Source organism: Zonotrichia albicollis, chromosome 8 (genome assembly GCF_047830755.1).
Source record: "Zonotrichia albicollis isolate bZonAlb1 chromosome 8, bZonAlb1.hap1, whole genome shotgun sequence".
In the NCBI taxonomy this organism is placed as follows: domain Eukaryota; kingdom Metazoa; phylum Chordata; class Aves; order Passeriformes; family Passerellidae; genus Zonotrichia; species Zonotrichia albicollis.
Window position 1 is genome coordinate 10,720,929 of NC_133826.1, and position 23,773 is coordinate 10,744,701.

The 23,773-nt window shown below is 54.8% G+C and overlaps 1 protein-coding gene across 3 annotated transcripts in view; it reads right to left on the minus strand.

Moving 5' to 3' along the window:
• Nucleotides 1-23,773, minus strand: part of IPO13 (importin 13) — a 31,187-nt gene that overhangs the window by 3,596 nt on the left and 3,818 nt on the right. For 2 of the 3 annotated variants that reach the window (XM_074545924.1, XM_074545923.1), the window contains exons 2-15: nucleotides 17,258-17,994; nucleotides 11,715-11,855; nucleotides 11,421-11,562; nucleotides 10,284-10,450; nucleotides 9,802-9,922; nucleotides 9,374-9,521; nucleotides 9,048-9,229; nucleotides 8,148-8,174; nucleotides 7,338-7,472; nucleotides 6,964-7,107; nucleotides 6,492-6,572; nucleotides 5,772-5,909; nucleotides 5,601-5,697; nucleotides 3,727-3,779 (exon numbers count right to left, since the gene is read on the minus strand). In XM_074545924.1, the coding sequence (XP_074402025.1) occupies nucleotides 3,727-3,779; nucleotides 5,601-5,697; nucleotides 5,772-5,909; nucleotides 6,492-6,572; nucleotides 6,964-7,107; nucleotides 7,338-7,472; nucleotides 8,148-8,174; nucleotides 9,048-9,229; nucleotides 9,374-9,521; nucleotides 9,802-9,922; nucleotides 10,284-10,450; nucleotides 11,421-11,562; nucleotides 11,715-11,855; nucleotides 17,258-17,994 (2,313 nt within the window). The remainder of the gene's footprint in view (nucleotides 1-3,726; nucleotides 3,780-5,600; nucleotides 5,698-5,771; nucleotides 5,910-6,491; nucleotides 6,573-6,963; nucleotides 7,108-7,337; nucleotides 7,473-8,147; nucleotides 8,175-9,047; nucleotides 9,230-9,373; nucleotides 9,522-9,801; nucleotides 9,923-10,283; nucleotides 10,451-11,420; nucleotides 11,563-11,714; nucleotides 11,856-17,257; nucleotides 17,995-23,773) is intronic. The other variant, XR_012581285.1, reaches the window with a different exon arrangement.

Here is a 23,773-nt window from a genome sequence, read left to right on the forward strand (position 1 = left end):
CCTCTGCTCACATGGGAGAGGGTCTTTAAATGCTTTCAAACATCCCTCCCATATCCTCTGCATGAGCAGCCACTGCAGAGATGGGCACTCACTCTCCAAGAACAACTGTTCTGCAGGATAGCATTGAGGGAATGTTGGGTTCTTCTCCACAGCACTTCAGAAACCACCAGAGAAGTCTTCAGAGCAGGTTCTTCTGTGCCCATTTCTTCATTGGCAGACAGGCATGGCAGGGACACCCACTCCCCCAGCAGACACAGGACAGCGGGGGCTGCACTGCCAGTTTCTGCAGCTCTCCAGAACACACAGCCTAAGTGCCCAATATCCAGGCTCTTCCCAGACTCCACACCTGGCAGAGCAGAGGCTCTTGCTTTGAAAAGAGCCCATAAGGCTGGCCAGGCAGGAGCAGTGAGCCTCAGCGTGGGGATGCTGAATCCATGTCCTCCATGGGGTTCTCAGAGTCTGACAGGAGCAGGTGAGGTGGAGAGCTCAATGACTGCTGCATGCAGCCTGGAGCAGACCCCAAAGGGAGGGAGGTGGGGATGAAGCTGGCTGTGCTTGGCCAGGCACTGTCTGTGCCATCACAGGAGGTCAGTCTTCTGCCCGGTGAGGCCCCACACACCCAGACTGCCCCAAAATCACCAAAACACTCCCCAGGTCTGCAAGTGAGAAGCCCTGCTGGGATGGGGTGGATGAGGTGGAAAGGCAGACTGGAGAGTCCCAAAATCCTACCTGCAACCAGGAGCACACATGTGATAGCCACTGGCTCCCCACCTTCAGAACTTGCCTGGTTTTGCCAACGCAGACTGGGTGCAAGCCCCAGCCACCATGGCACGTGGTCCTGGGCAGAGCAGCTCCAGCTGCCTGGGTGGAACTGAGCCCCATGCCCTCCAGGTGGGATGCTCACCCTGGCACTGCAGCAGCAATGCTCTGCACTGATCCCAGCATGCAGCAGAGGAAGGAGGGAGCAGCTGAGAACAGGATGCTGGCACTGCCCTGTGCAGCCTTATGGCAGACTGGTTATTTTATCCTTGAGCATTATGCTACTTTGTGATTTGGCTTAAGCCAGCAGCTCCCATGATCAGCCAGCCATCAGAATGATTTGCCAATTAACATTGTGGCAAAAAGATCACCTGCAACAACTGGGGAGTTCCACGATCTGCAACCAAGCCCAAAGATGAAGTCAGCAGGAATCCTGTGACAGAGATGGTTCCCTGTGTGCTGGTGACAGAGAGCTGATATGCAGGCCCCAAGAGCTTCTCCTGAGTTACCAGAAGGCAGGACAGTACTTATTGGCAGAGAGGGCAGAAACAGTGCCTGCAAGGAGGAACCTGACAAACTTGAAACAGGGAAGATGATATTTCCTCCAAGGCAATCAAAACAGATCAAAACACAAAAACAGATGGTCAGGGAAGTGGGAAATTTCCACCTTGACACACTCTTGTGTCCAAATTCACTGCTGCTCCGGAAGATGCATTACTTTGCCAAGAAGTCTACAGGCAGAGCAGGCTGGGTGAAAACACAGCTCTTACCATGCAAAAATCTGAAGAGATCTGCAGTTCCCTCTGAAGTTAATCCTCCAATCTACAAATCCTCAACAGCATCACTGCAGAGTATGGTCCTCTGGAAGAGGACAGGCTAGACCCATCTCTGCTGTCAGACAGCCCTCAAAGTCCTGAGAGCAAGGAGTCAATCAGGGATGCTATGGCCAGTTCTTGATGGGTTTTAAAGCACCTCACTAGATCATCAGTCTGTGAGAAGGGTCAGGCAAGGAAGAGGAAACCTTGAGCTCTATGTGTGAAGAGAGAAGACAGGGATGGGATCCTTTGGTCTCCACGGGGTTTCAGGAATACAAAGCCCAGGAAAACAACAGGTCTTGAGTGGGCAGTGTCAGATGTCTCACAGTGATCCAAGATAAAGACATGGAGGTAGGAGCCTCTGAGCTGCTCCTGCAGGAGTGCTTCTGATGGATATCTGGAGATCCACACACGAGACAGGGCCAGCTGCCAGCACATGGCACAAGTAGCCTTGGGAGGGTCTTTCAGAGTCATCTAATGCCTTACACCCTGCCAGGATCACTTCTGCCTACCTCCAAGAGCAATGGGCTTGTTGGGTCCTTTCAAGAATTCCATGCAACAACAGCTCCCCAAGGATCTTCCAGTGCTTCCCTGCCCTCTTAGGAAGACTTGCTTCTGCCAGACCTGGATCCTTTATCATGATTTCCTCCCGTTACTGATTGTCCCACTCAAGGAGAACAGTTGTTTTTACCCACAACTGCCACATTACCTTTTACACATTCCCAGACTCACACAGCTCCACAGGCTCCCATCAGCTTTTCCTCCCCACCATGTGTACAAGGTGGCCATCTTCCCACATGCTTTTCTCTGTGGTCTCTGATATAAATCTACAGAAATGTTGTGCCCCAAACTAGGCACAGTGTTCAAATGGAGGTCCTGCTAGCAGTGAGGACCACCAAGAACCTCATGCACAGACCCCATTTACCACCCTCCCATCATGTTCAAAACCCTTGTTAAAAGGTCACAGCTTCCAAAACCAAAAGCAGAGCAGAAGTCTGACAGCCTTGATTATGTTATGTCTTTCATGGTGAAAAGCAGGAAGGAAGAGGCTGCAATATGGCTTTGAGATGCAACGGGTCTCAGCAGGCTCTGGGCATCAAGGTGAGAACTGTGAAGAGAAGACCCTGCCTGGGGGAGGTAAGGTGCAACCCTCTTGCCCACTCCAACCCTCAGGACCTATGGGAGAGTCTGACAGCTTAGCACCAGGACATGCCAGGCACCCTCCCGGGGCTGTCAGCAAGGGCAGGATGGCCAGACCTCTGGGAGGAGCCTGGGTGAGTGCTCCTGCACAACCACTGGTCCAACATGTGGTTAGAGGTGTCCCCATCACAGAAATAGAGCAGAAAGCAACTCTACCAGGCCCCTCCTCACCACAGACCCACCCTGTGGGTAGGTGGGCAGGGAACACATCTCTGCCAGCAACACTGAGTGCACCAAGGACATCAAGGCTTCTCCCTTAAGGGCCATGGGGGGCTGAGGAGCACCCTGGGCAGGTGTATATACACACACAGCATAGCACTGGCCCTGCCTGCCCAGCGCCACAGCAGTGACACAAGTGCCAGCCCACAGCCCCTGCCACATCATCACAAACTGTCCCCAGCAGCTCCTGCACAGAACTGCCACCACCCAGAGAGGCTGCTGGGGCAGGAGGCAATGTGGCACGTGCCAGATCCAGATGCCATCACAAGCACGTTGCTCAGAGCCAAATCCTGGCAGCTGCCTGCCCCTGAGGGCAGGGGCTTCCTCCCACTGGCCCCTGGGCAGGGCAGCCAGCTCAGCCTGTCCCCGCTCCAGAGCACCCATCAGAGGGCAGGTAAACGGGTTGGAAAACATCCACTTAATGCTCTGATTTGTCTGTCACCCAAGGGTGACTGCAGCAGCAGCACAAAGCGCCCCATGCCAGCTTCAGCCCAGCAGGGGGGTGGGAGCTGGAGCTGCCTGCAGAGGAGGGCACTGCCCTGGGGATGGTGTGAACCCAGAACTAAAGGAGAATGTTTTGTTTTCAACTTCCACGGAAACAGATGGAGAAACTCGATATTCAACTAAAAGGAAAAAAAAACGTTGTCAACAGAAAGCTAAAAATAGGTTTAAATTGAATTAAAAAGAGAAAGAGAGAGAACAGAAAGTGAATGAATAAGAAACTAAAACACACCTGTGCCAGGAGTTGCATAAATGAATCAACAATATCAGGATGATCCCTGGGCCCTAAAATATAATAAAGATGTAACTTAAGAGAAAAATCATACAAACAGCAACTCAACATCATATAGTTATGTGATACAGAAAGAATTTACAAGTGAAAACAGGAGTGTAAGGGAGGAGGGGTGTGTGGGGAAGGGGATGGGCAACATGAGCAGTTTGAAGCAAGTTAAAGAAACAAAACATACAAAAAATCATGAAACTTGGAGAACCCAAGAACAGAAAGAAACTGCAAAGGAAAGGGTCTAAAGCCCCAGGGTCTCCAGCCAGCACCTGGGTGCTGCAGAGCCAAGGAGGAGTTCTTCGTTTCCTTGGGGAGGAAGAGAAGGAGGAGCAGGGGCTAGCTGAGCACCATCTCCACAAGGAGAATTAGAGCTTTTGCACTGTGGGGACTGAGCAGGTGTCTTCAGAGCACTGTTTGGTCCTGGAAGGTAACTGCAAGTGAACGATAACACCTCAGCAAATGCTTGACAGGCCTGGCTGGGCTCAGGCGTGCACATGCTTGTCACCAGCTCCAGCTGCTCAGGAGACCCTGGCACAGACACCCTCCCACCCCATTCCCAGATGCTCTCAAGGACGGTGAGTCCAGGACTCTCCTGGAGGTCTCCTCCAGCATCCTCATGGGAGAGAGCAGCTCAGTGCCCAGAGATCTCTGTGCCAGCACCACTCACCCTACCTTGGCATCTGACTGTGCACACTCACTTCTTGGCCCCTGTAGGCTCAGGCATGTCCCCCTTCTCCTGCCACATGTGGGCTCAGCAGAAGGGGCTCGCCCTGCTCAGAGCTGGCCCCCCAAGGGGACAGTCCTGGGTACACACCAAGCTGAACAGCCTGAGCAAAGCTTGCATCCAAGTGTGGGCACAGCTTGGGCTCTGGCCCCTCTTGCTCCTGCCTGGAGGCACTGCCAGCTCCCCAGCACCGAGGCAAAAGGGCTCCAGCACAGACACATCCACACGCCACTGGCACAAGCAGGGACCTGATACCCGAGGAAGCCTGGCCTGCTTGTCACTGACCCCAGTGACACCTGAGCACAGTGGGATTTGCTTGGACTGTGGTGTGGTGATGAGCAGGGCTCCTGGTGTCTCTCCCCCACCTCTCTAGAGAGCTCTGAGCCTTGAGCTGGGGGACAGCATCACCCTACCTGGCACCCAGCTGTGAGCAAAGGATCAGACCCCTTGGGGGCCACATGTGGTAATGCTGAAGGACCAGATCCAGCCGCTCCAATGTACATTTGTCTCTGTCACAGGGCAGGTCACTAAGATGCTGAGGGGAGCCATGGTGCAAAGGAACCTGTTCTAACCCCATTTGCTTTTTGTAGGGTGGGCAATGAGCCAAAGATGGGCCCCTGCCCTGCAGGAGAACACCAGCATGCTCAGCATCACAGCAGGGACTCAGTGGCCACCAGTGATTCTGAAAAAGTAATTTCCCAGCTGTTCTCACACACATTCTCCTGCTCATATAAGGGCTTGATTTCAGGCCACTACAAGCAGCAGTGGACCCCAGAGAAGCCCCAAGATGTTCCTGTGGGCATAGCTTCCCTGCCAAGCTGGACTGCAGCTCCAGATGGGCCCTGGCTGCATGTGATATCCAGCCTGGGCTGCTGTAACAACACAGAGGCCCAGAGCACCCAGGGGTTTCCTGCTTCTGTTGCCTGCAGGGAAGGTACCCACCTTCCAGGGGTTGGGATGACTCCAAGAAACAGAGATGGCCCCAATTAGCTTAGCTAGGAGTGAAAACAGCCATTCCTGGTAAGAGGCCTCCAGAGTCCACGCATGCAAAAGCCTGACAACAGCCCCAGCTGTAGCAGGGACAACTAATCCTACGTACCTTGCTGGAACAGGGTCAGTGTGACTGAGGTAACGAGCAAGAACAGGGCCTTGATGGGAGGGAAGTGGGCAGGCTCATGGGCAAAGATGTGAACCAGCTGCAAAAGAGAAAGAAGGACTGAAGCTCCTGCTGGCCCTGCACGTCCCCAGCCTCCCAGGCACAGTTCCATACCTGCCGCGTGAGTTCAATGGCAGAGACCTGGGGAATGGTGCTGTACATCTGCCCCAGCATCTCACACAGCTGAGGCACCATGGGGGCAAAATCATCCAGGAGGGTCTTCACAGACTTCTCAAATATGGCACAGACAGACTGTGGGAAGAGAGGGACTGCATGAGCAATGGGCATCAGGAGACCTCTCCCAGGGCTTAATTTATGGGTCCCAGGGGAGCAAAGAGCTGGCACTGGGCACAGGGACCAGCCAGGCAAAGGGCTCAGACCTGCTCTGATACTGCTGGCCTGCCCTGCAGCACAGGATGCTCCCAGTGACCAGGAAAAACCCTTCCCACCACAGCAGGAAGGGTCCCCAAGGGCCAGGGAGAAATGGCTGGTGGGACATTGCACAGGGGCAGTACTGGACTGAAGAAATGGACAAGCACCAGATGATACAGGTCCAGTTCAGAACAGAGCTGTTCTTTTAGGGAACACAGGTTGGGTAGATCCCACCTCCCTGCTCATGGCAGGACCCCAGTTACTGGAGAGAAGCAGAGCTGATGGAGGAACAAGACAGACAAGAATGACTTGATGCTGCTGGTGATAGCAAGCAGCACTGGTCCAGATAATCCAGCAAGACATCCCTCTCACAGGCCATCAGAGTTTGTCCTTTGCTGTCCCCTGCTCAGGTCAGCAAGGACAGGCAGAGCTGTAGGCAGTATACAGGTGAAACCAGGTTACCTCCACCACCTGGGCATCATTCAGCCACTTGCTGAGAACCTTCTGTATGAGCTGGAAGACTTGCTGCAGAACCACCACCACCTGTAAGGAATGAGAGACACTGAAGAGAATTGGCACTGGGAAGGGGAGATTCAAGACTAAGCATGGCCTGGACTCAAACCTTCAGGCACCACCCCTCTCCAAAGCTGGACAGCTTTATTTCTGAAGCAGCCTGGCACTGCTCACAGTTGGCAGGTAGCACCCAGGCCACCCTCCAGAGCAGCACCTAGCCAAGAGGCATCCAAGAGGCAAGTCAGCTCTGTCCACATCAGGAGTGGTGGGATGAGCTGAAGGAGCTATTTTAGCTGGAATAGACTGGCACCACCCTCTTGCTGGCACATGCTGCATTCCCCATTAACCCCCCTCTGGTGCAGTGAGTTGTGAGGTTTTGGACAGTCTGTGGCAGAGAACTTGGAGCTTTAGCTCTACTCACTGGGTTGGGTCCTTGCTGCACTGGCAGTTTTTTGACCTCGGTGCTCTCATGGTCGTCATCGTGGTGGCTGATGTCTAGGGTGGTGAAGAGGTTGGAAAGCAGGCCCAGGATGTGGATGATGGCCAGCCTGTTGGAGGGATTGGGCTGCCAGGGAAAATAAAGCCAAAGTATGACACAGCCTGCACTACTCAATCGTAGTCATGTCTTTGGGATGCTGAGGAACTGAACTGCAGAGGCAAAGTGCCAGAGAGGGATTCCCTGCACTGCACTTTCTCTTGAGCCCATGTTTAGAGTGCTGCTTCAGCACAGCAGCCCCAGGGCTACAGCCAGCAGGAGAAACCACTTCTGGATGGAGGCAGCACACAGGCACTCACCGTTTCATCAGCCAGCTTTTCCAGCTGCTGGATGTAGGGGGTGATCAGGGAGTGCAGGTTCTTCAGGATCTCCTCCACTTGCAGTGCAGAAAGCAGGAAACCAAGAGCCTGCATCAGCCACATGCACTGGCTTGTCTGGGACAGAGAAGACACAACAGGGAGGTCACTGCCTAGCCCACAGCCCATGCTCTGACAGCTGCCAGGGTCCCAGCTGGGTGTGCTGCAGCTCCTCAGCTGCTCTATCTGGGTCCCTCTAGGTGCATCTCACTGCAGGAGAGGGGAACAGCTCCCTGACAGCATCTGTTCCCAGGGAACAGGAGCTCTGGCTTCAGCACACCTGGCCTCCTCCCAGCACCTGCCAATGAAAGACCAGCTGGTGTCCAGAGATCTCCAAGCTGGCATCACTCACCCTAACTTGGCACACCATCCTTTGCACAGCCTGTCACAGCCACCCTGCCCTAGTCACAGGCAAGGCTGGGGCTCAGTTCCTACACTTATCTCCCTTTCTCCTCTTGAAAACATGCCTGTCATCTAGGTATCCCTGGGTTTGGAGAGACTGGGAATTGCTAGAGTTAAGCCTCCTCCTCCTCCCTCTCTAGGGGACATACCCTCCCAGCAGAACCCCAGGCTGTGTGGGGAAGTGAAGCCCAGCAGCAGTGAGAAGCAGCCAGCAGGATCTCCTGATCCTGCACACCATGGATGCAGTGCTGAGCTCTCCTCTGGGGACAGCTCTGCATCTTCAGCTGAGCATGACTAAGGGGGCACGGGGGGCAAGGAGAACCAGCAGAGGTGTGAGTCAGCCCCTCTTACCTTGTGAATCTGCTTCATCAACACCTCCTGTCAAAGGGAAAGGGAGAGGAGAAGAGAAGGGTGAGTGCTGCAGAAAGACCCTTCCCTTCCAGGCATTAGGACTGACAGCAGGAGGTAGGACTGACACAGGAGGCTGAGACAACTTAACACCAGTGTGAGCACAAACATTGTGTGCTCCCCATAACCTGCCACAGGCAAGAACTAAAATCCCTGTCCCCTGAGCCAGCCCACTCAGACAGCTAGCAAGAGGAGCTCCTGGCTTGGATGGGCTCTGCAGCAGGATTGCTCAAGGAGTCAACTTCAGCCAGGGTTTCCTTATTCCAGTGCTCCCCATGCTCTAAAAAGCAGAGATGCTTTTAAGAGCCCTTCACCTCTCTCCTCCCATGTGCATCCTGGCAGCTTGCCCAAGTCCAGCCTTTCTCCTGGTGCCTCAGGATTCTGAGCCCCAGCTGCCACAAATCTTGAGGGTCAAGAAGGAGCATGGAACAAGCTGCCCCAGCACTACAGGGATCAGCTCAGGCTCCAGGAGAGGCCTGAACAGCAGGGTGCTGCCCTCCAAGATGCCCAGCAGCGGCATTAGCAGCGTGGCAGGTGCAGAGCTGGCAGACTGCTGTTCCCAACAAGGCAAACAAAACCCTGGGGGAAGGACAGACACCCACGTGCAACCCCAGCAGACTCCTGGCAGTCATGTCTGTCAGTGGCTGCCATTTCTGCATTCACAGCAGGACATAGGGCCTGCCATATGGATTTACTAGCCTATGAACAAAACTGGCACGAAATCTGCGCCAAGCAAGATGCCCTGAGCTGCTCTTTTGTCCCCCTGCCCTGGACCTTACAAAGGAAAAGGCGTGCACAGAGCACATCCCAGGTCACCCAAAACCTTCAGCACCCAGCTCCTACCTGTGACACAGCGACAATGTTGGCAGCATAGGGTGGCAGGTCGTACTTGCACTCTCGGCAGATCTTTTTCAGGGTGGAGACACTGGAGATGGAGAGCTCAGGGTTGCCCAAGGCTTGGAGCACCAGTGGTAACACGTTGTTAATCATGACAGGGTGATCAGCCAGCCACTCAGACAGGGATCCTGCATATATGGATGGGGTCAGACTGCAGGACTGCACCACAGGTTCTTGCTCTTGCATTCCACAATGCCCAGCTTTGCTTTTCACCACTGGTATTGCTGGGCAGATGTGGTCTCAGGGGGGCTTTCCCTGCCCAGCCCACTCACCAATAGTGAACATGACGGTGTCAGCAAGCTGCACGTTGCTGATGCTGATCCGGGGAATGAGGCCGATCAGCCCGGGCACCACGTCGGAGTAGTTCACATCAATGGTCTCAGCAATGGACTGGAAGCCATAGAGCAAGGCCTCCGTGTGCTGAGGGTGGGAGAGGCACTGTCAGAGCCTTGCACTGATCCCTGATGCCCAACCCTGCCCCAGCTCCAGCCACCAGCTCAGCACCCCCACAGTAGCTGAAGAGGCTGATCCCTTGGCAGAACTAAGAACAGGGAGGCAGAAGACCTATTCCTCTCCACAGCAGACCCCAGAGAGACTGTTTGTGTGCTCTGCTCATGCTCCTTACCTCACGTCCCTTTGCTTTCAATGCCCCATTGAGGGTGAGGACAGGGAGCTGCCAGCCCTGGGTCCCCTTGCTCACCTGCCACGTGGACGGCTGCTCTGTGTTGGTCAGGAGACGTCCCAGTTTGTCATAGAGGCTGCTCAGGAGCTCAGCACCCAGCATCTCATACACATACATCAGCGTGTCAGAGATGTCCACCCTGCAGAGAACACAGGTGTCTCCAAACGCTGTCCCCAGCCCATGCAGAGAGCTCCATGTGTGGACACGTCACTTTGTCTCCAGGGCACAGGCACTACTCATACAAGCACACTGTCCCAACCAATGGAGTGATCCTACAGTCTCTTGGGCAGGGTAACTGGTGCTGTGCCAAAATTTTGCCAAATGAGCCAAACCAGCTCATTTTCACATTACCACCACAGCCAAAACAGCTCTTGATGGAAGGAATCTCCTCTGTGTCCCTCCTTGGCTCATCATACTCAGTACTCAGTCTTCAGGGTGGCAGAATGCTGCCCCTGCATCCTCACCTGCCTGACAAGCAAATCCAAATCTCCCACTTGTACCTGTATATCCGAAACTGCTCCTTCTCATCCGACGACCAGAAGCCATACTCCTCATCGGAGGGGAACTGGGCTTTGTGCAGCAGCACATCCACCAGCTGGAAGTACACAGGCCTGTAGACCTGCTGGTACACTGCCTGCTTGTCTGGCTCAAAGGAGAGGATATCATCCTGGAGGCAGGAGCAGGAATAAACACATCAGGTGTTGCAGGGAAAGGCAAACAGAGCTAACATGCCTGCTGCATAGGGGTCTCAGGCACATCTCCCAGTGCTAGTGGGACCTGTCATACCTTGGAAGGCTGCATTTCCAGCTCCCTAAGAGTCACTTGATGCTGTGCCCTTCTGCAGTGGCAGCATTATCTGGAGGCAAGATGCCAGAAGCCCCAGAAGCTGGGTGGACCTTCAGACAGCATCGTCATAGGGAGTGGCAGTATCCTGCCATGTCCTACCCTTGGGAGCACCCCTACACCAGGAGCATGGGTGCCTCAGACTGCTGTGAGAGAGATGACTGAGCACAGCCCCCTCCTGCATGCACCTGTAATGTCAGACCCATCTGGAGAAGCAGCAAGAGGTCGTGGGAGCCTCAGCCTGGCCTCATGCAGCACAGGAGCTGCTGGCACAGCACTGACTTTGCTCCCCTCCCTGCCCACGCTCAGCCACGCCACTGGATTGCAGAGGAATGGAGCTGAGGGATGAAAAGGAGCTAAAAATAGAGCACAGTGTGGCAGGGCTGCTCTGCTGATCCAGGGAACACTGACCATGGGAGAGGGACCACACACTGGGCTGCCACTAGGGCCATGCTCTCATTCTAGCATGCTGCAGGCATGCAGAAGGAAGCTAAACAACCAGGTCTGCTGCTGGGAAGAAAAGAATTAACATGAAATTTTAATTAGTTTTGTTACAGAGGCCCTTAAAGGATGGCTCACACTTCTAAGGAGGACTGGTGGCAGAAAGAGCCAGCCACAGGGCCAGCATTTCCTAGGTATGTGCCTGGCCCTAGCTGCAAGTGCAGCACAAGTGGGGATACCAGAAATCCCTGTGACCAATTAAACCGAGGCCAGACCCCAGTCCCCATGCACTGGTGCCTCTGGGCCTGCCTGGAGGACAGAGCCCAGGCAGGCTGTCCACAACAGTCACTGACCTGCAGCGTGTACCAGAAGGTGAGGGTCAAGGAGCTGGTGGTTTCGTTGACGGGGTAGTGTCCAGGGATTCCAGTGCAGAACATAATCATGTTGACTAGGGCCAGGAAACTCTGCCAGTGCTCCACCTGGTCCAGGAGGGCTCTGGGAAGCAGAGAGCATGGTCAGATTTCCAGCTCCTCTGCCCTGGCACGTGTCACTGTGTGCAGGACAGGTCCTGGACAAGGCAGGGTGTGGGGAACAGCTTGGCTGCTCCAAGCTCAGTGCCCCTCCTGGGGAGCACCCCCAGCACTCACCGGGAGTGGTTCTCGCCCAGGGCCACGGCGATGCGGCAGATCCCGTGCGACGTCTCCATGTCCCCGCTCTGCACCGCCTGGCGCAGCTGCTCCTGCAGCCCCAGCACGGGCGGGATCAGCTTCAGGAGGGTGTTCACGTACCTGCAAGCACAGCCTGGGTCAGTGCCAGGCATCACCTCCCTGGCACGGGCTGCCATGCCATCCATCCCTCCTGATGCTCTCCCAGGGCTCCTGCCCAGCTCTGCCTATTGAAGGCTGCTTTGTGCAATGGGATGCATGCAGGAGCCCTTACTGCTCACATGAACCCTCCTTGCAGCCTGTGGCATTAGGACCAAAGCTGCAGCCTGAGCACTGCTGCAGCAGAGCCTCTGCAAGTGAAGTGCTGAGCCAGGGGCCATCAGCTCTGGGCAAGATCCCCTGCACCACAGTGTGGACCCCTGCCTCTACCCAAACACAGCTGCCAGCAGGGCTGCCAGCACCTCCAACCTGCCAGTGCCACAAGCAGCTCTGGGTGAGCTGTGCCTGTGCCCAGCAGCATCGATGTGGAGCAGAACAGCAGCGAGGACAGACCTGTGGGCTCTTCCCACCATGCCCTCAGATTAGCACAGAGGCAGTCCAAGCTGCCAGTGAGAAACCACTTGACTCTCCAGCATGGGCACATCCAGACTGTGCCCCATGACTGGGATGCACTGGGCAGCCACCACTGGGGAGTCCCACCCAGGGACAGTGCTGGTCCCTGGCACATCCCGCTGCCACAGGCCAGCAGCACTGCTCTCCCACATCCCATCCCATCCCATCCCATCCCATCCCGCACGTCAGCCTCCCCTCCGCTGCCTGCAAGGGATGGTTACCAAGGCAACGAGAAGGAGGCAGCCAAGGTGAAAGGCAGCCCAGGGCCCCCGGAGAGAGGCCGTGCTGGAGGCTGATGAGCAGCCTGCCTTTTCCCTGCCATTTCCCTGCCCGCCCAGGCGTGTTATCTGCAGCCACAGCCTGTGCTCCCTGCCCGCCCCCGACATGCAGGTGCGGGGCTGAGGATGCTTGGAGTGGGAGGCATACATGATTCCAGCTCTCTTGTGCCCACCCTGGGGAAGAGATGTGAGTGTTGACACCAGGACAGCCACATGTCCACCCCGGAGTGGCAGAGTGGTTTTGCTATGGATGATTTCAGAGAGAACAAAGCCATTGGTGCCACCAGCGCAGGGACAGAGTTGTGCTGGTGGTGGCAGCTTTCCTTCAGGGTCAGCAAGAGAAAATGTTTGGAAATAAGGTGTCTACAATCCCAGCTGTCATCCCAGCACTCCCTCTGTGCTGCTGGGGGTCACCCTCCTCTTGCCCTCTCCCCCAGAGAAAACCACACAGCAAAGGGTTTATTTTTGCATAAACCACTTGCAAGCCTCTGATGCCCTGTGAGTTATGCATGTGGCAGCATGGGAACAATGTGATGATGGAGAATTTGGAAATTCAATAGCTCCTCTTCCTGGGAACCAAAGCTGCATGCAGGGTAGGCCAAAGGGAACCAGGGCAGTGCCCAGACAAAAGCCACAGGGAACCTTCCACTGCTCCAGGGTAAGCCAAACCTTCCTTCCTCCACAGCACTGGGTTCACAGTACCCTAGGGAGGTTTTTATGGCTTTGTGACTTTTATGATTTTTCTGACAAGGATTCTGCTTCTGCCAATTACCTTGAAATGCTCACAGTGCCTGGACCTGAACTGATCCTCTGGAATCCCTGCACAGCCAACAGAGATAACCACCTAGATTTGCCTCCATGCTTCAATCCCATATTATTGAAGACTTCTAGGAAATGTTGGGTGAACCACATCTCCTGAGCACCACCTTGCTCTACTAACTGGTCTGTAGACATAAGGGCATCCTGGATGCAAGGTCCCTAGCCAGGAGGGAAGATGTTTCCTCTAGATGAGTTGTTTTAACCAGTCATACAAGACCTGCAGACAAGCCAGCCAGAGCTGAGCTGCTCTATTCCACATCCAGGATCACAGAGCCCCAGGTCACTCCACCTGGACAGTGCTGCTTTCCAGCCAAGGGACCAGCTGATGACACATCCCTGACCAGGTGCAGAGCTTGCCCCAGGAGATGCTGCCAGCCACCGCTTCCCACCCCCTGCACCACTGTCAGGCAGAAGACAAAACCATCCCAGCTCAGAAGAGCCCCTGGATGCCCAGCTTGTTTCCAGCAGCCAAAACCTGTGAATGCCTGTGAAAGAGTACATGAACATGGCAGCCACATGGTGACTCCTGCCCATGCAGCTCCCTGCAGTGATTTGTCTTAGCCTTCCTGAGCAAGATTTGCTATCCTGGTATTTAGGAGCTGAGCAAATATTGCTTTCATGACTTTGTCTGGTCCCTTCTCAAAGCCTAGGGAACTGCAGCATTTGCAGCTCCCTCTGTGGGACCAGCACCTACTCTTGCTCTTCCCGCAACCCTCTGCAAAGTGCACCAGTGTGGGGACAACCTGTAGAGGGAAGATACAGGCATATGGGACAGTCTTATCCTTCCTGATTCAAAATCTGAACCACATCTTGATGAGACAATAAACCAATCTTATTAAAAACCTGTTTTGAATGAAGCTCTTGGAAAACTCAAGTGAAATTCCTCTTCGGAAATTCAGCACCAGGTGCCAAGACCAGAAAGACATGGCAGGCAAGACACCCATCAATCCCCTACAGTCACCTGCAGTCCTACCAAGTCCACCACTGTAGCAACACCCTGCGGCTTTCAGAGAGGAGACTCACTGTCCACACTGGGCAAACACCACAAGGAGGTGCATCCTAGGTGCATCCCCACTCTGATGCTACTCACTGCCCTACAGGAAGGCCAAGAGGCCAAATGCAACACATCAGCTCTCTCCATGTAACACATGCTGTCAAGCTCTCTGACCCATTTAGCTGAGGGGATAATCCTCAAATGAGACGGAAAATACAGTCCAAGCCTCTCCTCTGCAGATGACATACAGCATCTCCATCCCTCCCCCCTGCAACTCAGGAGCTTCCCACCACCTTCAAGGGCAGAGGTGTGCTCAGAGATGCTCCAGTTCCAGCTCCTGGCCAGCCTCCAAGGCTTCCTCTCAGGAAGGCCATGTCCTAACAGAGGAGCAGCATCAAGACTCCAGCAACACATAGCACATCCCCTTCTCTGGGCTCACAGGGCTCCCACCCACCTGGCAGGTACAGAGATCAGACACTTTGCACCTACACATCTCTGGTGCATCATTTCTAGTAACACCTCAGAGGCAGGAAACCACTCCCTGCAAGCAGGGAAACTGGAGCTGCCAGCACAAGTGACTAACCCAAGAGCGAGGCAGCACCAGGGCCACGTGGACACAGGTGCTGTAGCAGGAGAGCTGCCTTGCAAGGTGGTGCTCCCCTGGGAGGATGGCTGACAAACTGTCGAACCCTCAAAGTCAGAAGCCAAGCTCATGAGGCACTAGGACTCCTGCTGGTGGCAGAAGCACACCTGCATCATCACCTCTGCAGCAACGTCAGTGAAGACAGCTGGGAAGGAGCAAAGGGGGAAAGACACAGTGTAGAAAGCACTCAGGGAACCCATGGCAATGTGGTGAGCCCCAAGACTAACCCTCTCATGGAGCAATGCCCTAATAAGCTCTAGAGAGGACCATGCCAGCAACCCAGTGCCAAGAATGCTCTGAGCCTGCAGCCAAGGGCCTTGCAGGAACAAAGGCAAGAGACCATGGAGCAAGACAGCAGCTGAAAAGCAGCAGGGATCTCCCAGACTATCAACATAAGAGACAGAAAGGTCAGTAGACTCCCTGGGGGCTCTGGGAAAGAGCTGGATCCACTCTGGCTGAGTGACAAAGCCAGAGGGGTGGGACAGCTGGCACTAGAGGAAGCAGGAGGAAGAACTCATTTATAGTGGACACAAGAAACAAAGGGGAGGAGAGCACCCACCAGGGCCGGGAAGCAGCTGACACCACACACTGCCTGGCAGGGCACCCTGTGACAATGCCACCGCTGTCCCCACATGCCAGGGCAGGAGCTGCACCAGGCTCACACACTGCAGAGCCTTTCAGGCCAGCTGCCTGCCCTGTCCTGGCCACTGCCCACACGCCTACAGACAGGAGGGTGCTCTGCATGGGTGGTGATGCCTCCAGGAAGGAGGATGGAGAACAAGTACTGAAGATTCTGTAAGGGAGCACCCAGCATGGTAGGTCTGAATGAGGACAAAAAAAACTGCATGACAGGGCCAGCACAGAAGCAGAGAGGAAACCCCACTGTCAGTCACACCTTTCCACAATTCACTTTGAAAGCTCAACAGAAAACTCAGCCTTTAATGCAATCAAAGAGCAGCACTGCAGGCCTAGGCTTCTGCACAAAGGTATGGAATCACTGCCAAGGGGCTTCTGAGACTCAAGGGAAATTGAAATCAGGAAGACAGAGTCCAACATTTCAGAACTGCAGGTGACCTTCTCACACCTCACACCTTCTCACTTCCTGCCCCAGACCTGCTACAAGGGTCTGAGCTGGTCCACAGCCTTTGCCAGGCTCAAGAAAAAACAGCTTCTGGTGACCTTCTAAACACTAGCAAATGAGGCAACCCCTCACCCCATCCAGCAACAGATTAAAATCCTTCTGGTCCCTCTGTGCACCAGGATTTACAGTCCACAGATGCAACTCCTTGTCATTGAAAAGGACAGCCCCAGGCAGCCCTAGAGCTCGGGAATGTGCAGGCTGCCCCTGCCCTTAGCCAAGGGGAGAACCAGGGCTCACAAGGGCAGTGGCAGCATCATTCCCACGGCTGGGGAGGGACAGAGCCTGCGCGATGTGCAGCCATGCACAGCCATGCACAGGGCATGCACAGTGGCAGCAGCTCAGCTCAGCCTTCAAGAAAACCCTCCTCTTGAGGGGAAGGTTGCTAAGCAGCCAGGAAGGGATGTGGCCACGGGAACTGGAGATGTACTGTCCCTTCTGCAGGCATTGGTCCCAAGAGCTGACAGCAGCTCAGGCAGTGCAGCCAAGCAGACAGCTCGGAGCCCCACAGCACAGCCCCAGCAGGACCAGTTCAGCTGCTCCCAGGGCAGCCATGGCCACAGACAAAGGATGAGTCCTTGGCTGGCACAAGCTGTTGGAGCCAAGAGGAGGGGGGAAAATGACAGATCTGGTTTTATTATCTCTGCATTTAATCAGCTCCTTGGCTGGACCAGCAGTGCAAGGCAGAGGAAGGTCTCTGAACTCCTGCTGGCAGAAGTCAGGCAGTTGCTCTCTGGCTGGCTGCTGCAGGACCTGTCACAAGGAGCCAGAACCATCAGAGGCCAGCGTGGACATGGGCTGCAGCTGCCAAGACTTCATGGTCTCTACAAGTCAACCATAGTGCAAAGCCTTCCAGGACAACCATGAGTAACCAACAGCCTCCAACTGCTTTTGATATTCTCCCATTCCCAAACCTTGTCATCATTACCTTCAGAGCCAATGGCAGCTAGAAACAAAGCCTGAGATTTTTCCCTCCCACCCCGTTTCCCTGCTGATGTCCTGGAGCACCAGCCTGCAGCACACAGGAGAGGCTGTCCTTACCTCTGGGCATCGGGCTGGGAAATGGCATTGACCACAGCCTCCACTGCTGTGTCAAAGAGCTCTGGGTCCTGCAGAGAGGTGAAAGCTGCCTGGATGAGGTTCTCGCAGTCCATCAGCGGGATCTCCAGCTGGACCCAGCTGGAGAAGCACTTGAGCACCTTCTGCTTGATGAAACCCGGGGAGTCCTGCTGCTGCAGCAGCTGCTCCAGCAAAGGGAAGACGGAGCCGCACTCCTGTGCCAGGACGCTGCGCACCTGGCCCTTGCGGTACTGGGGGAGGCGGCTGGTCTGGAACTCCTCGGGCAGCACCGTCAGCAGCTCCAGCAGCGCCAGGCACCGCGCCCGCCCGTCCACGTTGGAGTCCTCAGCCTGGAACATGCGCACCATGTCTGCCACGGCGCAGGGCCAGGCCTCGGGCATCATGCTGAGCGCCAGGGAAGCCAGCGCCACGCACAGCCGCGTCAGCACGATCTTGGAGCCGCTGGCGAAGCGCGTGATGTGCGTGAAGAGCTGAGATTTGAGGCTCTCGTACTGGTCAGCCGGGATGTCGTTCCAGTAGCGGGAGATTTTAATGTGGAGAGCGCTGGCACCAAAGTACTGGATCTCGGGCACCTTGTCCATGTGGAGAAGCAGCCAGCTGAAGTGCCATGCCTGGGGGGACACCTGTGCCTGCATCAGCCATTTCTGAGCCAAGTTCTTGTTCTCGATGTTTGGGTCATAATACAGCTGATGGAGAGCCTGGAAGAGAGAAGGAAGCACCCTAGAGCAGCTGAGGAGCACCACTGTGGCCTGTCCTGCCTGGGAAAGGCTGAGCAGGAAGGCTCACTAGGATGGAGCCCTGTGCCCAGGCTGCCCTGCACAGCCCCCTTCCCAGGGCAGCCCGTGTTAGCTGACCTCCCTCTTCCCATTCTCAGGGAAGTCAGAGTGATCTGGCAGCAGGAGAGGACCTGCAAAGCATCCTTCCCCTCCTCTCATGCTTCATTCAAGAAATGTCTTTTCTTTAGTCATTTCCCATCTTCACCTTCACACATGCTAAACCTGCCTGCTTCCCTGCTAACGTGCTATCACTGGGGTGGGGTGAGCACAGGACCCTTCTTCCACATGAGGACTGTTAAGGGATGCGGCTGACCAGCACGCCTGCTCCCTGAAAGGTGCTGTGGTCCATAGCTTGCATCCATGAGGCCATGGAATGCAAGATTTTGCAAGATCTGCCACTGCAGATTTTTGTCTGTCACATTATGCAGAGTTCTGAAAATCCATAGTCACTAAATTCAGGGATTAATCTTTCCATTAAGCACCTTCAAATATTCCCAAGGCCACCCAGTTACAGCTGAACCAAGAGAGCTGGCATCCAGCCCCACCTCTGCCACTGCTTTCTGCAACATCCAGTGCTGCTTAGTCCATCTCTCCATATAGAGAAAGGAAACATCACTTACCTGCTCCTGCAGCTTTGTGAGATTTAGTTACTGCTTTGCATAGCTCAGATCCACATGAACAACTTCACACAGGCTACAAGGCTTTATTTGCAGAGGAATATTACACAGATATGAAGCCCAACCTTAATTAGCTACTTATCCTGAGTGGGTACAGCCAGCAACCAGTGATGTCTTCACACAAGGAGGGGAAGAATAACTATCCCTTGCCTGACTCCATCTTCCAGCAGTGAGGATTTCTGCCTGGCACTGCACGTTTCACTTCAAATTGCTGACTGCACATGCCAGGAGCAAGGAAAATCCATGGCACCTGTTGGGCAATCAGGCACCCATCACACCCCACCAGCAAATCAGAGGATGGCTGCAGCAGGTGCAGAGGATTTTTTTGTGTACCCACCCTGGCTCCAGGTATCAAATAGCCTCTCCCCCCAAAGAAAAAAGCCCTATGAAATTCTTGTGGTTCTTGTGCCCAGGAGAGGATTTAAACCCTATTTTTAAGCATGCAGAACTGGCAGCTTGGGGCACAGGAATGAGCTTCCCAAGCAAGTGCTTGTGGCTCCTGCTGCTTCCCAGTGTGAGACCAAGGAGCAGGACAATATGGCAGGAACTCTACAGAGTTAGCATTGCCTGGGCCAGAATTTGAATCACTGCTGTTCAAGACTTTGGGATGGGGGAAAATGAGGATAACCTCTCTGTAAGAAAGATCTTTGTAAGAAAGAGGTTATGAAGTGCATTGTAGGAGATGGAGTCAGCCAGCATGGGCTGCAGAGGGACAGCGTCTGACCCACTAAAACACCTACCCTGACACAGAAAAGGTTAACCCTACACAAGCAGGACATGGCAGAGAGAAATCTGTCCCAACAGAGCAAGCCAAGGGGAGACCACGAGGAGCTCTCAGCAGTTAGCCAAACCTCTGCCCTGTTCCCAGTTATCTTGGACTTGGATGCAGGAAGTGTCACTCAGCTGCTGGGGCAGAGGTAAGCACTGTCATCCCTTCCAAGCAAAGCAACAATTTACTTCACTATAGAGCAGCAGCTGCAGATGTGCTAAAAGCTCAGCCACTCCTGGGGGTAGGAACCTGGCTCCTACCCCTGCTGCTGTGCTAAGGACTGAGTCATCCTGCAGCAGGGCTGGAGCTGGAGCTCCCAACCATTACCAGCTCAGTCTCTTGCTCCCATCAGAGTTTGCTGCTTATTTTGCTTCCCAAATAAATCTCACTTGAGATTCCCATAATGGTGACAGCCCACTCTTTCTCTTCCCTGCTTGCTGGGCACTGTCACAAGGTGAAACAAGCAGTGCCCTCTGCATGCTCCCTAGCCCAGCATCCTTCCCCACTTCTTCCCAGCCTCTACTTTTACATCTCCATGCACTTCCCAATGAATTTATTTCTTCTCTTTTAAATGGTGCTACTGCTTAGAAAATTGTGGGGAGAAAAATCCCTATGCATCATATATTACAAGGTACAATGTGTACACAGGAGCCCTAACCTCTAAACCTGCACAGGCTTTGTAAAACACGAACCTCACCATGTGTGCAGGATGGACCTGGCCCACAGCGTTGGGTTCCTGACCCACAAACTCCCCAGCTGCTCACCTGTGCTGGCCACAGAGCTGCTGCATGCCAGTCTCACATCAGGGAAACTGCCAGGCAAAGCACAGCACTGTGCACACTCCAGGCACACCACAGTGAGCCCCAGCAGCAATGACCCTGCAGGGCAAGACTTGCACAGCACCACGAGTGACTGGGACCGTGGCAGGGCAGCAGAGCAGGGGTTGGCAAACACAGTCTGCCTGCTGGGAAGCAGCTGAGGGCTCATCCTCCTCTGGCTGGGGCTGCCAGTGCTGCTGGCTAAGACCTGATGCTGCCAACAGGATCTGCTTCAAGCCAGCAGTGCTGGTGCTGCCATGTGATCATCTGACTGAATGGAGAGGAGCGAGCAACCAGGAAAAGCTCAACATGAAAGTGAGATGCAAGCAGGTGCACACAGACATCCTGCACACAGCTCCAGCACACACACATCCGCACATACAGATCCTGCACACAGACATGCTGCACACAGCTCCAGCACACACACATCTGCACACAGCCCTGTCAGAGACTCCAGCAGTGGCTATGCTAAAAAATCCCAGCTGCTGCATTGTAACAATGACAGAGGGAGCACTGTCATAGCTGCTTGCCGCAATACTTGTGCTGGGGAGATGTTACTACCTCTGCAAAAAGAGCAACAGTGAGCAGTTGGGTTGCAAGACCCCTTCCCAGGCAGGGCCAGCTTTTCAGGTATGTGGACAGCTCTCCCATCACCACCATCCCAGCATCCTGCCTGCATCCCTCACATTCCACCCTGTGCACCATCCTCACCATCACCAGTGAGCTCTCTGGAGAGGCGTCCACACCCAGCAATACCAGCCCAGAGCCCTGCTCCTCCTGCAGGGAGTCTCTGGGGAGGTCTCCAGCAAAGGTCCCCAGGGACATGCTGCAGCCTCCACCATGGGTGAGAAGGTGAATGGCAAGATGAAAAAATCTACCAACTACACAAAGCAATTCAGAGGATGGAAGCAAAGGTAATGCTGAGAGCTCACGCTACAAGCTGTTGGAAGTCAGATGAATATTCTGGAAAAAAGCATCCATTCACTATCTCAGCCCCCTTTTGCAAGTATCCTGCCTGGGAGGGGATCAGTTGTGGTGGCTCCTGAAAAAAGCATGGCTGTTCCTGCCTGCATGGAGGACACCAGGTGGAAAGGAAAGGCAGCATGTGCCCCAGGGCAACCAGCAGCACAGCCCATCCAGTATTCTGCACAACATGGGAGATCCTTCCAGAGGACCTCCAAGGCTGGGCATAAATACTGGGACCATCCTGGGCTCAAAGCAGCAGAAGAAGCCCCTGGGAGCAGACTAGGCTCTCTCACTGATCTACCATGCACATCAGCTGAGTACCATCCTCTGCTGGGAGTATGGGGCAGGGGACTGCAAGGCACAGAAGCGCACGTGAACACCTCAGCATGCTCCTCCTCAGCAAGGAGATATTGCCCTCATGCCAGACCAGGCACCAGTATCGGCTGCTGCTGGACTTTAGTGTGACCCCTCTGGCCAGCACCCTGGGGCCCATTAGGAGGCACTGGAGATGACAAGGGGAACTCATTAGTGCCAAGAGGGAGAAGCAGAAGGCATGAAATCGGGTGACATGTAACAGGGAAGCTTTGTGCATTCCAATTGGAACGGGTAGCTGACACCAGACCTGCCTTCTCCGCAATTAGACCTGTAATGTGAGAGCTGGTAAACAGCCTGGCTGTCAGCTATGCCCTTTGGCCGGGGAAGGAGCCTTCTCCAACATCAGCTCTGCTTGGCTGGAAATAATTCTAGCTTATTATGATGGCTCTTCCCTGCTTTAAAAAGCTGTGACCAAAGCCTCAGTCAGGCTTTAGTCGCTAGAGAAACATCAGCCCCTCAAGTAAGCTGCTCTGGTGCAGGGCAGCCTGCCCAAAACACATGGGTCAGAGATCCCATGCTGGTTCCTTTGTCAGGTGGAATGGGAGCAGTTCAAGGAGAATTACAGACAAGCAGAAGCATCTGATCTTAGGCTGCACCCATGCACAGCAAGAGAAGAGGATCTGCTACAAGCACAGAGCCCCCAGCTCTCACCCTTCTGCAGGGAGCCCAGTGCCAGCAGGCTGTCTCCTCACTGCACTGCGTAAATACATTACCATGGGGTACCCTGCACAGAGGTGCTGTGTCCATGCCATTATGGGGTGACAAGACGAGCCTCAGACACACGACTCTGACCCCAGAGCAGGAGCGTGCTGCCTCCTGTTCTTGGGGGCTCCATGGGGAGACAGCTGCCCTCCAAGGGCCAGCCTGCTTGAGTACAGAGAGCTGACAGCAGGTACAGCTCTGAGCGAGGTCTGCATCGCAGCTGGGGAAACAGAAAGCTGCAAAATACATTCCTGCTCTGCTCCTCGTAGCGTGTCCACAGCCATGGCACGGCAGGGGCAGCGGTGGCCATGGCCCCGTGGCACCCCCAGCCCCCTGCAGCAGCACCCCTGGGATGTCCCCGCTGCCGTCTCTCGCTGTCCTTTCTACTTGAGCGCACTCGCAGCGTCAGTGCTCCAGGCCCGCAGCAGCAGCACAGCCATTACCCCGGCTCTGCCAAGCGAAGGGAACATCACCATCATCCCTGCCTCCCCTGCCTGCAGCAGCTGGCCCCCCCGGCCCCAGCGGGGCAGGCTCAGCAGCCAGTGCCCCGGGAACGCGGCAGCCTGCCCACAATAGCAAATGGATGCAAAATGAAGCTGGGTGTGTGCCGCCGGGCACGCTGCTCCTGTTCAAGGACCCACATTTTGCCAGCAGTTCAAAAGAAAAGGGTTTTCTCTCCTCTCCTAATAAAAGATGCTGCCACTCTGAAGCCCCTCTTTGAGCCCAGCTTGCCCACACCAAGTCCTCGGCTGTCCAGAAGAGGCTGCAGCCTTGACACAGCTCAGCAGCTTTGGCATCACTCACACTGCTTCACTGCCATCAGCTCTCTGCAGAGCACAGCATGGTCCCCAGCAGGGACAGGGGCTGTGGGACACGTGTGCTCCCAGCCAGAGTGGGCAAGGGCCTGGAAATGCAAAGGGTGAGCAGGACCAGAGAGAAACCCTGGAAATGGAAAGCCCAGGATGAGTTACAAGGGTGAGCCAAACACCCGTGTTCACTATCCCTTCTTTCTACCCAACACTTCCATGATGGAGTGCACAAGCAATTTGAGAGAGGAATTTCTGCTGGAGCCCATGCACCAATCCCATCCATTCCTGCACCATAATACATCACAGCTGAGATGAGGCACCAGCAATGGCCCTTGTGGAGCTCAGACTAGCACTGGACAACAAGATGCTGCCCTCTCATCCCATCACCACCACACCACGGGAAGGAGCCATGTGTTCAGCCAAGGTTGGCTCTGGCTGGAATCTGCTTCTGCAAGAACATTTGCTTAAACATGTAACAAGGTGGCTCCCTGCTTCCCCCAGTTCTGGAGGAATCTCTGCTCCTAAGGCCCCCAGCTCACCATCCCCAGTGTGGCTGCCACATCTCACACATGCAGGCTGCCTCTA